The sequence below is a fragment of the Rhinopithecus roxellana genome, chromosome 2 (assembly GCF_007565055.1).
Source record: "Rhinopithecus roxellana isolate Shanxi Qingling chromosome 2, ASM756505v1, whole genome shotgun sequence".
Taxonomy (NCBI): domain Eukaryota; kingdom Metazoa; phylum Chordata; class Mammalia; order Primates; family Cercopithecidae; genus Rhinopithecus; species Rhinopithecus roxellana.
In genome coordinates this window covers 163,844,908-163,862,653 of record NC_044550.1, presented here as the reverse complement: position 1 = coordinate 163,862,653, position 17,746 = coordinate 163,844,908, and the positions used below count along the sequence as shown (strand labels likewise).

Below are 17,746 nucleotides of genomic sequence, written 5' to 3'. Positions count from 1 at the left end.
GCCGCTTTCCACCTCTGCTTTCTTGGCATCAGCACCATCCTTGCTCCAGCTCTCCCTTGTGGCCTCAAGATGGCTGCCAGTGTCACTCAGAGCCACAGCCTTTCTCATTCTAGTCCAGCTGGCAAAGAGTCTTCTGAAAACTTATGGGGGTAAATATTTCTTTATTCTTTCCTTTTTCAGACACCTTAGCAAATGTCTCCTCCAATTTCATTAGCGATGATGGAGTTATCAGTTCATTTCAGAGCCGACTACTGGGGCGAGGGGGTTTAATATCCTAGTGGGTTTATTTCAGTGAGGACCCACTCATGAGGAGCTAGAAGCAGTTGAAAATTGAGGGGAGCGCTCTATCAGGAAATTAGGAAACTGTTTGGAGAGGTGACATGTGTGCTGGGGAGGTGACCCATGGATTCTACCATAATGTTCAACAGGTCTGCATTTCAGTTTCTTTTAAATCTTGCAACTGTTGTTCAGGATACCCAAGATTACAGCAACCACTAGCACAGGTTATGGCCAGAAAACTCTTCTATTTTTAAATGACACACAAACTCTTCTGCGCCATCACATTGTTTCAGTGATCAACTTTAAAGGGCCCTGGCTTACCTCCTCCTGCAATAATAGAGGAGTCACAGGAGTGCTGTGGGCCACTCCAAAAACCACTCCAAAGTGGTTCGCCACACATAATAGAGGGTGCACTTGAAAGGCAGCATCCAATGACCAGTTCTGGTTGAAGACTTTTGTGTTTTTCAAAAGCCCAATAAGCAGCAGAAGTGACCACAATGTGTTTGAAACTCTATAGCATGCGTCTTCAGGAGACAAAGTACCTAAAACTAGATGGAAAGACTTGTAATTTTTTAAATTAAAAACTATAGACAGGAGAGGTAACAAAGTAAAATAAGCATGAATCCTACATTTCTGTTTCAAAAATAAAACCCGAGGTATGGGGAAAATTGTAATATGGAATTCAGAAATCCGCTATGGCCATATGCTGTACTGCATCTGCTTTCCTTGAGGCAAAAGGCTCTCAAGGACCAGTCATGCTCAGCTGGGAGAGACATAACGCCAATGAGACTGAAGGCGGGCAAGAGGGTACAGAGGGGAAACTGCTGTTTCATCTGAGTGATCAGAGGGCAAACTTCCCACCACTAGCCCCTGTGGACACATGCTACTGGTCAAGGTAGTCACTGTGCAAGGGCAGATGGACCACACAGGCCCATCGCCACTTCTCAAAAGAACAGTTTAAACTAAGACCTATTTAACTCTCAGGAAGCACATGAGTTATGTGACCTTCACAAATGGAAGGCAGCCTAAAACCAGTACCAGCATAGTCCATTCTGTCACAGAAACATTTTGTGTAGCACCCCGCTCTACCCCTTACTGAAGGAAGGCCTTTCGTATAATCACTTAGCTTAAGTTTCCTCTATGAGAGGAGGCAATAATTCCCCTCTCACAGATGGGTGTGAAAATAAAACAGTCCATGTAACAAATGCCTAGAAATGTCCAGGCCAAAGAACGCCTACTAACATCATTTTCTTCCCTGGCCCCTGCTCAGTCCCACGCAGTGCTCCAAGTTTATAAACACACCACTAAAAAAATGTGGTCTCATAGACCTTTTGCAATTGCTCTCTGAAATTGCAAATTGAAATTCATACACATGTGTTAAGTCATACTTCATCTTACTGCAGTAATTGTATTGGAAGGAAAATTTTTTTTTAAAAATCCTTCAGTTTTCACATAGATGGAGGTAAAATCAACACAAAATGACCAAACGGATCATGGCCTCACCTTTTACTAAATGTAAAGCCTTGGGCAAGTTTAGTTTAATAGAAGGCTTCAATCAATCACAGCTTTTAAAATAGCAGCAACAACAACAAACATCCCTCCCACTAGACTGTAAAGTCCTGAGGGTTGAGAGCTCATTTGTTCAACTTTATATTCTATTAACATCCCTAGTCAACTGGCCCGCACATATCAGGAAGATACGCTGCAATAGCTTGAAGGGTTTATCACTTGAAGGGTCTAAAAGTCTGCCAAATTATAAAATGAAAAATATAAAAATCAAAGTAGAAAGAGGTTGGACCCACTAACAAGTAGAGTTTTCAAAATCTTTTCTTAATTAATTTTTTCAAAATTTCTCAGCCTAGAGACAGATCTATCAAGTCTAGCTCTATGATTTCATGATCTCTGGCAAGTTACTTTTTCTGTCCACACTTCAGTTTCCTTAGCCACATAAGGAAGTGAACAAAGTTTTCCAAAATCCCTTACACCTCTAAAATTAGGTATCCAAATTTCTACACACACTTGTGGCACATCCATGACAAAGGCATGCTGCCAGGCACTGTAAGAGACATGAGAGAGAAGAGACCAGAGCTGCCCTTCAATGAGCTCATGGATTATTAAACAATTAAAAACAGGGGCACAAATAGCAGCGATTCAAGGCAGAAAGGGGCAGTGGCTATCAGAGAGGTATTGATGTGGAACTGTGAGCTGTGGAGACAAGGACTGGCTTTGTGGAGGTGGCTTTTGTTCATGCTTCAATGTAGCAAATATGGAGCACCAGTCATGCCAGGCACTGTACCTTAGCACACACAAAAAAACCCCACACAACTATGACCAAGACAAACAGAGTCCTGCTCTCACAGTGCCTAAAGGTTGGCTGGCAGGAGGTAGACATTTGGAGAAGGGGGAGGAATTCCCAGCAGAGGGACCTGTGGAGCAAAAACAGGAAAGCAGAGCATCACAAAGCAAATAGGAATGAGTCCATAGCTGTGTTTGCAGACGAGTGATGATGGTACAGTGGAGTGGCATGAGAAAAGGTAGAAAGGTGGGAAGCAGCTGATGTGAAGTCCCTGAAATGCCAGGCTATGGAGTATGGATTTTAATTGGTCCAACAAAATAACCTAACAATTCTAAGTGACTGACTATACATTAAACTTCGCAGAATCACTAATTTTGTATCCAAATACACACTGCCTTTCTGTAACAAAAAGGAAGACGTTTGAAAGAAAATTGCCAAAAGAAGTAATTTAAATAAATTTATTCGTGAAAGAAAAACATCTGAACATCAGGTACAGTCTGATCCACAATGTCATAACTCATTTGCGGGAGTACTCTTATGCAGTTTGCAAGAGAAATTCCATGTGTAGCATCAGCTGAACATTTATCAAAATTCAGAAAGCCTTCAAACCTGAGTATTACACAATACATAATGACAATGATACAGTAATAAAAATACAACATCAAATACTCACTACTTTGTGAGTTACAAACTACAATATAAACAATTTAGGCCCTTTTTTAAAAACTGAAAAAATATTTCTATTACAGCCTTATTTCAAGCATTTTCCGTTAGATACAGCTTTATATACTTTTAGTCACAATAGATAGCTAAAGAATGTCTTCATAAGTATCTGGAGGTAAAATATATTACTTGCTTAATGTTTGCACTCTGAAGTATACTTTGACACATACAGGTTCCGATAAGAGAATGAAATTGCTGTGGCAAAATCCTGGCTGATGATCAAGACTTGGATACTTTTCATATTAAGTTAAAAAATTTTACATTACTGAAAAAAGAAGCAAGGACATACAAAGAAGCAACATCATTCTTTTGCAACGAAGCAGTCTAATTCCAGGGAATGGGTTTTCCATTTTGAATTCAAAGTGTGTGGTCCCAAAGTTGAATTCTTGCAAATCCAAGGAGCTGCCTGCCACTGTGAGGCAACAGCAATGATGAAGCAAGTTGGGAGGAAAGTGTTAACTGAACTACCGAGATGGTCACTGATAAAACAAGTTCCTAGAAGTCCTCAGGCCCACCCAGAGGAGAAGGGCAGCCAGAACTATCAACACAAAAGAAAAATGCGCTCACTGAACTGCACACATAGAGCTTCTAGGAGGGTTAACAGTTCTTGACATAGGTTCCTGGTTGTAGTTTACAATATCTGCCTTCACCACCCTCTGTCATAAAAGAAAACAGAGTTATTATCAGGACATCAGAACATTTAGAAAGAGCTCCTTAAAGTATATTTTTATTTTCTGAACTCTGCTGAGCTTCTGATGATGGACACCACAAATGAAGCAGGAGTTGATATTAAAAGAATAAGCCAGACAAACCAATTAAAGTGTTTTTTGTTTTTTTTGTTTTCAAGAAGAGAATGGCAACTCAGCTATGGAGTTGTCCCTGGTTTTATGACATTTAACTTGAGGCTATCATAAGTCTAATGAAAAGTTGACAAATCAATAAGGAAAAATTAAACCCTGATAATAATTTAGAGCAAAATAATTTAAATGAATCATTCACATATATTTTAAATCATAGAAAAGAACTCATCATTTCAAAGTAAAAAATAACATTATTGATTAATATTTCCATAAGCCATTATATTTAGCGATACCTTTTCATTGAATGTTTACAGCAGTTTGTGAGTTTGTAAGAAGACATTTAAATGTTAAAGAGGATTCAGATATAAAGCAGAAATATTCTGAGCAACCCATTTTTAAATCTTTTCCAATTTCTAAAACTTTCCTCCAAAATCCCTAATTTATTTCCAAATGGCTCACTATTGGTTATGAATACAACTCTAACAAAATACAGTATAATTAAAAATTTAGAAAATTACTTCATATTCGTTTGTAAAATAATTTAAACCAAAAGATACTTTTAACTCTTCCCTCCTTCCCTCTAACACACACTTCAAGGAATATCTAAAATGATACATTTAGCAATATGCTTAATATTCATCTCTAATACTTTAAAACAAATCCTTTACTGTTTTCAACTCTACAAAGTCTGCACACACAAGCAGACAAAGAAGGGCAATTCAAGGCAAATTTTAAAAATACTCTTTCAATTACCAAGCTATTTCAGGAAAAATGGTAAGGAATGAATAATGAAATAACTGCCTCAATTCTCCACTTCACTGCACATGTAATAAACACAACCATAAAGACAAATATGTTTAAAAGTAACTGAAATGTTATTTTAATTTGTTCCCAATTTCTTAATTCATGTCGCCTGGCAGAGGACCAATTTTTTAGTTCTAAATCAAGACTTGGACGTGATATTAATTTCCAATAATGTACAATAATCATCTGAACTTCCCTATTCATAAGGAATAAAGAACAAGATAGCATTCACTGTTTTTCCCTTCCCACCTCCCCAAACTGTAATAATTTATCCCTTAATACCTGCACTACTGTACTGAACAGATTCTACTCTGAGCAGAGCTGGTATGTTGATTATCTTCTTCCGGGTACTTCACTATTTCTGCCCTGACAATATGCTGTCAATTCCATACAACATAAATGAGACAAAGAATAAAGAATTAAAAAAAAAAAAAAGACAAAATGCATAGTATGTTCAATGACTGAATATAGAAAGAAACACCAAAGCAGAAACATAAAATTAACATATAAATGTAAACATGTCACACACACACACACACACAAACAGCAGAATGTACACATACAAAAGGAAAGAAAAGGAAAGGAACAAAGGCCCAAGAAACATTATTCTTTGTAATTCTATTTGATTACTGAAATAGATATGACCACTGAACTTCCCAAACTGTAAGTTCCATTTTTGATAACACAATCATATATAACATATATAATGCCCAGAATTTCAGACGACTATGAAGAATTATGAGGTTTTTCTATGTTAAAGTGCAATAAAAGGATTAATTCAATTTCCATTAACAAGATTTACTGAAGATATACTATGTGCCAGTCACTCTATACTGCGAATGTATGGGCGACTTACACAGAATCTATTCACAAGTTGCTGAGGACCCAATGGAAAGAGAAACACATATACAACTAATTGCCATACAAGTTAAACACTTAACTAGTGGACTTATAACATGCTGTGGGAACACAGAGGAAGGAGTAATTAATTATCTTTGAATGTGAGGAGAGGAATGAAGACATCAGAGCTGAAGCCATATGCCATTTACAATTTTTATATGTAATACTATTTATTACTTGTCCAAGACTTCCTTGTGATGCTCACTCCCCCATTCCTCCCAATCCTAACCTCCATACTTCCAAATTCCATACAGAAACAAACAAATTCAAAATGCAGTTGTAGGTCACGTAAAAAAAATTCACAAGGTACAATATTTAAGTACAACAACTGCTGCTTTCAAATATCTAAGAGTTTTACTAAATAAGAAACGATTTGTTTTTACCTTGTTATATTCGTAACTGCTATTACCCTTAGGATAAAAAGACCACATGTGACAAATATGTATGACAGAGATAACATGCTACCCAAATATTTTAGATTTAAAACTATCCTCGCTATCCATGTGATTACAAATATCTTATTTCAGGACACTCATCCTTCATAATAGCATCTATTAATTTACTAAGATAGACAGAAAGGCATCTTAATATGAGCTGCTATCTGTGATTACATTTATAAATAAAGATTCTACAAACAATTGAGAGTAAATGAATAGGATGCTGAGGCATACGAACATATTAGCCTTGGGTGGCTTCTGCTTAAGTTCTCTAGCAATAAGCAGCATTAACTTTTGGACAAGACTCATGATTTACTAGGCACTCCACCTGATGCTATCAACACAAGCATTACCAACTGCCAAATGAGGTATGAGTGGGGGGTACATCAGTGAAATATTGTATACCATTATCTAACCTCCCCAAACCTAATTGTTTCATGCCAAACTATGGGTTACAATGAAGAGATGGGATTTTCATAATGAGTAAGCAACTCGTTAATCCAACAAAATGTTGGTTTAAGTCTTATCCTAGAAACACAACCAGGTTACTGTCCTGTGCTCGAGACATTTTGGTCCAAGAACTGACTAACGTAAATGACTTGGATTTCATTATTAATTTTCATCAAATTAATGAAGAATTAACAAGACAGCATCACTCTCAGGGGCTTTGACTCTTTGACATAAAGCTTTGTAAAGTGTTTCCGAACTGTAACCCATAACCAAGGTTCTACAGATTCCAAATTTCACTTTCTATGATTAGAAAAACATAATTTCCATGTCATAAACTTCACGGTAGGTGGTTTCACTGTAGTCAGCTTATTTAAAACCCATTTATTGGTGTTTTTAGAGAAAATGTTACCTACAAAATACCAACCTTTATTTTAAGAGCCACAAAGTACATTCAATTATTCTCTGCTATTAGTTGATGAAATGAAAATAATGAAGTGGCCCTAAGAGGAAAAGAGTTATATGAGTGAACACAAGCTTAACCCTGATATTTTCAAAGAGCATTTGCCAAGTGGATACTGGAAATGGAAGCAGTAGCAATGGAGGGCATAAGCAAGAAAGCAACCTATGGGTTGGGGCACAAGGTGTAAGGAGTATAGATGGACTCTCGGAGAGATACTAAAGATAAATTTGGTCAACTGTGCAATTGCACCTTACTCCAGATAATAGGAACGTATTTACCACTGCAAAGGCCATAGTTTGTCATGCCCAGGATATGGAGTAAATACACCCTGAGGGCTAAAACATTTGTCACTATCATTCATTCAAAGCCAACCACTATCCCAGATATTGCAGACATTTAGGTAAATAATGCACAATCTCTGTTTCTTGAGATAATAAGAGTCTAGCATATAAAACAAATTTTAAACTATTACAGAATATTCTGACTGGTATACATTCAAAGTGTAATGAGATTACAGAATACAATTTAAAGCATGGATATAGGATACAACATGTTAAAAAGCATACCTACATGATCTCTAAAGTCCCATCTGGTTTTGAAATTTTACTTAAAAAATTAATAAAAAGGTGAACAGGAAAGAGAAAAAATAGTATGTGATATGAAAATCCATTAAGCAACGTTCAATATCTGAGGGTTAGAGTAGTATGTACAAAGTGAGAAAATGTGCTCCTCAAGAAAACAAGTGGTCTTTAGGATAAGAAAGAAATCCCAGGATAGTCTTCATAAACATACTGGAGAAAATAATCATAAAAAATTAACACATGGGTAAGAAGAATCTGAGGACGATCAATACTCAGGTAAAGCTAAAAAGCAGAAAGGACCAATGGTTAAAGGGGTACTGTACAATAATCTGCCAATTAAGATAATTAAAATCTTGAGCATGTCTATTACATGCCAAGCCCTACGTGAGATACTTTCAGATACAGTCTGAAAATAGTTTGAGGGGACAATAAGGAATATATATTTTTAGCAAGTTTAATGAATATCTCAGATATGATAGAAAATTTTTGGTATTTTAAAAACTAATACATACCTAGTTCAAATCAAGCAGAAATTCATAGTTTATTAATTGGCAAGTAAAAATGTTGAGGCTTAAAAACATATTAAGAACTCTTAACACCAAGTAGATATGGCAAAACTTCCTTGCAATTCAGTCTGAAGGACATAAGACAGGACTAAAAGGACTATGCTTTTTCTTTATCAATTATCTAATGCATTCTTAAAGAGCTGATGGCTGGATTTCCTAAACAACAGCAATTGTAAATTTATTTTTTCTCCTAAAGGTCTACGCAGTTTGCAAATAAAAAATCTGAACAACCTGGGAAACTATAACACTTGTTAACAACAGTATCAATTCTTACAATATCTTAGAGGATAATGGTTGGTCGGGGAGAAAAGGGAAGACTACATAAATGATGCAAATGAAACTATTAACCAAATTGGGAATTGTGAAAAAGGGATCTATAGTGTTGTTTAAATGTTTGGCTGCCGCACTTATTCTGGGAGCCCCTTGAGGATAGGGACTTTCTCTTATTCATTTCTGTATCCCCAGATTCTACTGTGGTCCCTGGCATTACACAGACCCTCAAAATATGTTTACTGTGTTAATAAATTGCATCCATTTTCTTTTCTCTCTCTTCCTCTTCCTTGCAAAGCTTACAAAGTGTGTTAACTCATTTTATATAACTCCCAAATAAGAGCAATCTAGGTTAGAAATAAACTAGCAGAATCTCTGTAAATAATCAGTGAATGGAACTAGGACTAAAATCTCATTGTAAATACTGATGTCGCAAAGTAAATTATTATAGTAGAGCATCAATATCAATGTGACTGGCCGGGCGCGGTGGCTCAAACCTGTAATCCCAGCACTTTGGGAGGCCGAGACGGGCGGATCACGAGGTCAGGAGATCGAGACCATCCTGGCTAACACGGTGAAACCCCGTCTCTACTAAAAAATACAAAAAACTAGCCGGGCGAGGTGGCGGGCGCTTGTAGTCCCAGCTACTTGGGAGGCTGAGGCAGGAGAATGGCGTAAACCCGGGAGGCGGAGCTTGCAGTGAGCTGAGATCCGGCCACTGCACTCCAGCCTGGGCGACAGAGCAAGACTCCGTCTCAAAAAAAAAAAAAAAAATCAATGTGACTGGTGAGTCTGCCATTTAACTCCTTCTCTATAGAATAATATAAAGTACTTTCAAACATTCCCTTGAATCCCCCCAGTAATCTTTCAAATGTCACAAAAACCACATGCAGTGTGTATGTGTGTGTACATGTATGTATGTATGTGTGTGTATATATGTGTGTATATATGTGTGTGTGTGTATATATAATCTGCACTTCCTAGTCTTTTAGATGAACTTGCAAAAATGTTTCCACTGAGAAATATGAATTGTAAAATCAACAATTTAATTGGCAAAAACACCAAATTCATCAGGATCAAGAAAGACTAATGAGGCTTCTTGCTATATACAAAGAATTTTGACAAACATATAGAAGAGTGCTGCAGTAACTTGAATTCCCCTTCAAATGAATGCATTAAGAGTAAATGCCACCAACAAACTGAAGATAGAATTAAATCTCAAAGCATAATAAACAAGGTGGATGTGCAGGGAGGGTAGAGAATTATGTAATTAACACATCTAATATCTCTTTATTTAAAATATGCCAGGATATTAAGCCCATATCCAAAGTCAAAAGAGTAACTCTGTTGATCTTGCAACACGAGGGAGCTAATGTTAATAAAGCTTTCCCCAAATTTTGCCTCCAGTTGTTTCATCTCTCCAGAGGTCTCCTTGTATCTGATCACTGCTGCACAGCTCAGGCAGTACAAGGAATTCTTCCTCAGTGCGGCCCTCTCACCTGTGAAGCACCAGCCCACCATTCCCTCTTTCAGAAAGACCACAATCATCGGTTTCCCTTGTCTTCATTCCTCCAAGCAAGAAACCTCAGGGTTATTATCTTGGACTTCTATTCTCTCTTATCCAATAATTTCACAAGTCCTATCAGTTCCCTCTTTCCCTTCTACCTTGACTTTGGCCATTTTCACATGGTAGCAGTAACTCAGTCTCCTTACTTCAATCTCCCTCCTATCCAATGACATACAAAAATATCCCATTAGATTAATTCTATCTAAAAACTGCTTTCATTTACTGCCCTACCTCAAAATGATTATAGGTCAAATAAAATTAATCAACTTGGCATTCATAAATCCCCAAAATCTGTTCTCAAACTCTTTATACTCTGACACAAATGGTCATTTATTTTAACCAAACTGCTCTTCTGTTTCTAAAGTACAACCTAAGCTTTTCTACCCAGGTATATTGTTGATACTAGTTCCTCTTTCAGCCATTTTCTCCCTTCCCACTCCAAACTGCCCAGTACACCTTCCCCCAGTATGGCAGAGTGGAAACACCAAGGGCACTGGTGTCAGAGAGACCTGGGTGCAAATTCTGGCTCCACCACTGCCCAACTAAGGGTTAGTGATCAAGTCACTGAATCTCTCCATAGTCTCAGCTTCCTGATCATAAAATGATAAAATTTTACCTGATCCAGGGAGTTATGAGGATTAACTGAGATAACACAGTCCCCCTGGCACATAACCTATTAATTTTCTTTACTGAAAGCAGGGACATTTTAAAGTCTTTTAATTCTTTTTTACACCCACCACTATACTGAGTATACAACATATGATGAATAAATCACTTATGATAATCACAGACTGTCTAATTAAGCAGAGACAAACATTATTTAGACAGAGAAGCTAAAAAGCAAAGGAATTACTTGACCTCTGGGATCCAAGGTCTGTGTGATCAAGCAAATCATGATGACTTCTCTTTCTTATATTCTCCTAGATCCAAACCAAGTAACCACTTTTTATGTGTCTGGGAGCTACTTAAACATCACAAAGTATCTTAGCACTGTATCTGGCCATACCAAGTGCTAAATAAAACAAATGTCTTTGAATGATGGGAATTAAAATTAGCAAATGTTTAGCGTTTCAAATATTTTAATCAAGTCCTAGAAGCAGCCACATCAGTATAACAATTTCAAATATTTGCTTCAATCATTTTAAAACACACACACACACACACACACACACACACACACACACAGAGAGAGAGAGAGAGAGAGAGAGAGAGAGATCATGAGAAAAAGATACAGAACTAACTCTAAAAGAATTAAAGAAAAAGTTAAGGATGGGAAAAGATAATTAGACTTTTTTAGTTGCACAGGGTGCGAATGGGGTGGAAGAAATTGAGGAAAAATGTAACTAGTTTGTTACTTCTAACCAAACCACTTCTGAAGCGTACCTTTTTAGGCTCTTGCTCTGATTTTTCATTCTATCAGACATATGAATTAGTGGGAAATTATAGTGGTACTTTAAAGTTCTTGGCTACTGATATGCATGTTTTTTTCTTAGTCTAACAGAACTATCTAGGAATAGTGAAAAAACTTAGAAATCCTTACTAATTAATAACACTACTAAACTGACAACAAAATAACATCAAAAACTAGTATCATTACAGTCAAGGATGTTTTAAAATTGAATAGACAGTCCAAAAGGATTTAAATAAAGAAGTACCAAACAATGTGGTCAGCACCTAAATTCATTAGTTAACCACTAATAAATTTTTTTTATACCAGTATCTTTTTCCCAACAAAAAAGACAAAATGAGGTTTCAAGGGTATCATAATTTGGCAAAAAGTTAACATTCTCCATCTTCTGCAATAAACACTGATTCATACATACAATCTATTCCCAAAGCTTTTAGAGACAGGTACACAGAAGGCATAAATGTGTAAGAACTTATGGGTGAAAATTAATGCCTTGTAAGAAATTCATTAATTTTTTAAATATAAAGTTCAAGGTAATCACCTGTGACTGTTCTATTTCCGCTTTGTTTAATTTGATCCCAAGGATTTCAGCAGCAACTTTCTGAAAGCACAGGAAGACCTACATAACAAAAATGGGTTTAAATGATATAAAAGAGTCATGCTTAAGTTATCTTCAAATAAACAGAATTTTCTTAAAAATGATAAACAGCAATAATTGCAAAAATGTGATATAGCAGGTGATTCCAAAAATACCTTTGTCAAATGTAGCAACATTTTAAATATAATAATTTTTAAATTATTAAGCCATAATTTAAAACTCCATGCAATTCAATGAATTTTCTCTAAACACACACATTAAAGATTTAACATGATGATTACAGCTACCACTTTAAAAAACAACAACAAAACAATCTTACTAGTATAAAAACTCCCATAATTACTGAATAAAAATAATCTATACTTTACCACCCCACTTTTCACTGCCAATTTTATCTTGGTCCTTTTAGCCGCCTGTGGCCTATCTTAAAAGGTCTTACTTTCAAACACTTTAATACTCTCTGTGCCTTTCACATCATTCCAACAAATTCTCCATGTATCTTGAGTAAAGTAACTTGGTACTATTTACCATATTTTATCAGTTCAAAGGAAAAATATATGCCATTACGATTAAACAAAAACAGACAAATATTTTTCTATAAATAGCCTTTCCACACATAGTTAGCTTATGTCAGGTCCACTATAATTACTAGAGTTCCAATACTGACATTTAGTGTAGTATAACTATCTTTTCTTCATAAATGTCCTACCATATTCTTATCCCTACTCATCACATGCTTACAGAATATTTATCAAAACTTTGTTAATTTTTATTTCTAACAAAAAATGGACACATATTTCTGATAGCCTTATGCCGTTTGTACCCTAAGAAGCACAATATATTTTAGTTCATTGATAGTCAATGTTCAAGGAACAATAGGAAAAGTGCTGTGGTGGAGTGGAGAGAAAGAGTGGTTCTAAAAGAAGATGAGCAAAGAGGTGAAGGGCCTGCAAAGCATGTAGAATCTGGTAGGCTACTGGAAGGACTTTGACGTTTATTCCAAATGAAATGGAAGGCGTGGGAGGGTGGCCCAATGTGACTTTTATTTTAACAGCATTAGTCTGGTTGTTTGTATTAACATTCACTATAGGAGACCAAGTGTACAAAAAGAGAATCAGCAAAGAAACTAATGTAAAAGATTATGGAGGCTGAACCAAAGTGGTAGGAGTGGACACAGTAAGAAACAGCCACCAGGTTCTGGATATATTTTCAAAGTACAGCCAATGGGATTTGGTGACAGATGTGGGGTATGAGAGAAAAAGAGGAGTCAAGAAAGGCTCCAAAATTTTTTTGGCCTGAGCAACTGGTAGATCTGCTATTTATTAAAGTGAGGAAGACTGTGAGAGATTTGAGGAGGGAATATCAAGAGCTCAGTTCTAAACATGTTAAATTGGACAGTCTATTATCTAAGTGGAGATGCTGCACAGGCAGTTGGATATAAGAGTCTAGAGTTCAGGGGAAAAGTATGAGCAAAGCCACAAGACTAAATAAAGCCATTATGGGAATACGTGTAGAAAAAGAGATATCAAAGAACTGAACCTTAGTTGGTTGGAGAGGTAAGAAAATCAGTCAAGGGGACTGACAGAGTAGTTAGTGAAGTAGAAAAAAAATAAACAAAAAACAGGAGGCATTGTATCCTGGAAGCTAAGTGCAGAGAGTATTTCAAAGAGGAGAGAGTGATCAGCAATTATTTATGTTGCTACTTAGTCAAGTAAGATGAGGGCTGAGTACTGATCATTGGATTCAGCAAAAAGGAGGCCATTGATGACCTGGATAATAGCAGTTTGGGTAAAATACTGAGGGCAAAAGTCTGCTGGAACTGGAAGAAAAATTGGGAAAAGAAGAACTAGAGACAACTTTTTCAAAACATATACTGGAAAGTGAAGGAAGGAAATGAGGCAACAGCTAGAGGAAAAAATGTGGCATCAAGAGCTTTCTTGTTTTTAAGATAAGTCATAATATTTTGTATGCTGAGAGAATAATCCAGTAGATGGAAAAAAAATAAAACATATGAAACAGAACTGCTAAAGCAACATCCTTGATTCAGCAAAGATAAATGGGACTAGTACACAATGGAGAAGTTGGCCCTAGCTAGAACAGATCCCATAGTAACCACAGAGAAGACAGAAGATATGAGAACAGATGGGGTACGTAGGATGGGGTTAGACCTGGTAGCATCAGTATGTAGAAGTTGTCTTCTATTTGTTTCAAATTTCTTACAAAATAGGAAACAAGGTCATCAGCTGATAGAATAGAGGAGGATAGTTTGAACATTTGAAGAGAGAAGAGAAGCTATGAAATAGTCATTGGGCACAGTGGCTCACGCCTGTAATCCCAACACTTTGGGAGGCTGAGGCAGGTGGATCACGAGGTCAGGAGTTATAAGATCAGCCTGGCCAGGATGGTGAAACCCCATCTCTACTAAAAATACCAAAAATTAGCCAGGTGTGGTGGTGGGCACCTGTAATCCCAGCTACTTGGGAGGCTGAGGCAGAGAATTGGTTGAACCCAGGAGGCAGAGGCTGCAGTTAGCTGAGATTGCGCCACTGCACTCCAGCCCAGACGACAGAGTGATATTCTGTCTCAAAAAAAAAAAAAAAAAAAAAAGTCACCTAGCTGAGGGAAGAGGTGGTAGACTAGGGATATAGGGCATAATTACTGAGCAGCATTAAGGGCCCACTTGAGATTAGGGATTGTGAACTTAAAGTGAAACCTCCAGCACACCTCTGTGTTTTTCTCTGGTCATGTTCATGAGCACACCCATGAAAAAGCAGAGGCTTGGTTTAAACCAGAATTAAGGTTTAGCCAAGTGGGTCTGACAAAGTGAAAGCGGAAAAAGGGAACTGAGAGTATGTGCATGGCAATGATTTGGACTGGCCATGAGATTTAAGTTCAGAAGAGAGAAAAATGAAGACATGAAAGGAGGTTAAGATTTTGCAAAGGTGTTAGGATCAATGTCTTGTAGGTCTTGCTAGGGTTGAGAATGGTTGTATTAGGACATTCAAGGATGTGAAACAGAAGATGGTTGGTGGTTAGCGATTTGGATGCCTGATACTGAGGTAATAAAAGAGCCACAGTAATTTGTAATGACGTGATATGTGGTATGCAAGAGTGACTAAGGTGGAGTCAGGAAGAAACAAGGATACTGAAATCACTAAGAATTATGACATAGGTAATATCAGAGAAAGAATAGTAAGCCAGGAGCTCAACTCCTCAAACAACGAGAGGAAGTTACCTGGAGCTAGAGATGATTACAAGTCTTAAAGTAATTTCACAAGAACAAACCATTTCAAAGTATCACTTAAAAAAAAATGAAGTTTTTTAATAGTGGTTCAATATAAGCACACAAAAAACACTAAGTGGCAAAAAAAATACTAAGTGGTTCAAAACAAGTTAAAATACTACAAGTTAAAATAATTCTGAAATGGCAAAAAGACCCCTGGGAAGATTAAGTGAGGGCAGAAGCCCAGTGAATCCATGGATGAATTTATCTACAATTACTGACATTTTTTTCAAAGGCATAGATGGGTGCATATGTGCCCATGTTCACATTGTCTGAGGGGAAAGGATTCCAGGAGTCCAAATTTTTTAATGAGTCTTATCAAAAGAAAGATTAAACCCCAGTCATATTATTTAATATTTATTTTAGGTATAAAACTATAAAGGATATTACAGAGAAAAACATCAAAAATATTAAACCACAGAAAAATTTCAAACTTCTTTTAGTTAAAAAATGTCAACTGGAAAAATAGTCAAATGGGGGTCAGTGAGGATTATCTGAAAAAATTGTGACACATGACTACTAGCACTAACATAAAAATGGTCATAGAAAATTTCTAATGCAATAGAAAATTATAACAAGTAAAAAGCAGAAAGTGAATAACTAATAAAACTTTTAAAATTTCAACCTCAATTATAATCAAAGAAATTCAAATTTAAATAGTGAAGTATCTTTTTTCTTTTGGGGGGACCTACCAATTTGACAAAGATTTTAAAATAAATACATAAATAAATCCTGAATGTTAAAAGGATGTAGTTATGGCAATCATACAATGCCGGTGATAGTATGAATTTAGTCTTTCTGGTGGTGATTTGGCAATGTTTCAATCCTCTCTCAAGGAATCTAACTGAAGAAAATAACCAAAACATCAAAAACTTATGGACAAAATTTTACATTAGAACATTATGTTCAAAACTTAACAACCTGTATGTTCCACAATAAGACTGAATAAATTTTTGAACATTTATTAAATGAATTATTCAATCTATTATTAAATGACATGGAAACAATAAAAATATTAAGTAAAAAGTAAAATATAAAATTATTTCTATATTATAATCTTAATTTTTAAAAATAAATACAGGCTTGTGGTCAAGACTGTGAGTCCCAGAGTGTCACTATTTGCCTTTACAAATCCTCTCTCCTCCACTTATTAGCTGTGTAATCTGGACCCCATTACATAATTTCTCTAAGACTCCTCTATAAAATGGAGATAACCAGAGTAGTACAATATCTATAACAAAGTAAGCACTCAATGAATGCCATCTACTAGCCACAGGCAACAGTACTAGTGTGAGCATCAGGAAAAGAGACTAGATGGAATCATACGAGGTTATGAGTGGTTACCTCTAGATACTGACATTATGGGTGGTTTATATTCATTTTAATTCCCTTTTGGAAAATAACCATACAATTATGTTAAATAAATTATAAAAGTAATATAACCAGAATAAACATGTTATACCTAATCTAAGGAATTTCATGTTTTCAATAGGAATTAATTTGCTCCAAAGGTTAAATAATGGAAGTATACTTCCTAGGAATGTTAGTAAATAAAAGTAAAACATCACTTATAATATACAGTATTCATTATTTTACTTACAGAGTCTCCTGTCTTGGCTGAGACAAAGTGGCTACTAAAACCATTTTCCTGGCAAAACCGTAAGTGTTTTTCAGGTTTTATTGTTCTCATATGTTCCAAATCAACTAGAAAGGTGTTAAAGAGAGAAAACAATTCAATATTAGAGTCTATCAATACATTTTTAACATGTTTGACTTGGTTTCCAATATTATATTCCAGTTTAGACACTAGCTGTGTAACCTTGGACAATTTATTAAACCTCTTTATGACTGAGTTTTCACATCTGTAAACTGGGAATAATAAATATACCTATTCTGTATAGAGTTATTTGATAATTAATCTATGTATAATGCACAATGACCAGCAAATAAGTGCTAACACAAATGTGAGCTATCATTATTATTATCATCTGTATAAGTTCAGGCACACTGATGACGCGCAACAAAGATCCACTTAATAGAGTACATTTAAACATGGTGATTAGTTGAAGGCAAGTTGTACTTACCCAAGCATATTTGGCTTGAAACAGTTTAATTACTTTAATAATTAATAATTAGCTCTGTAATCTCTGTAAGTTTGAATGTTAGCACAAATATATAACTTTCTGCTTAAGAGATCAATATTACATTGGGTGTTTACATTAATTTATAGTCATAGTTTAATTTCACAAAGACGTAGTTCAGTTGTTTTCCATCTAGAGTATCCATTTTGAGAGTAAGGGGTAAGGATATATTTCCTTGAATAG

At 35.9% G+C, this 17,746-nt stretch overlaps 1 protein-coding gene across 3 annotated transcripts in view; it reads right to left on the bottom strand.

The window, feature by feature from the left end:
• Nucleotides 1–3,018: 3,018 nt before the first annotated feature.
• Nucleotides 3,019–17,746, bottom strand: part of RAB28 (RAB28, member RAS oncogene family) — a 128,682-nt gene continuing 113,954 nt past the window's right edge. The window contains exons 5-7 of one of the 3 annotated variants that reach the window (XM_030923620.1): nt 17,023–17,126; nt 12,083–12,160; nt 3,019–3,954 (exon numbers count right to left, since the gene is read on the bottom strand). In XM_030923620.1, the coding sequence (XP_030779480.1) occupies nt 3,862–3,954; nt 12,083–12,160; nt 17,023–17,126 (275 nt within the window). In that variant the 3' untranslated portion in view covers nt 3,019–3,861. The other 2 variants (XM_030923623.1, XM_030923627.1) reach the window with 2 other exon arrangements.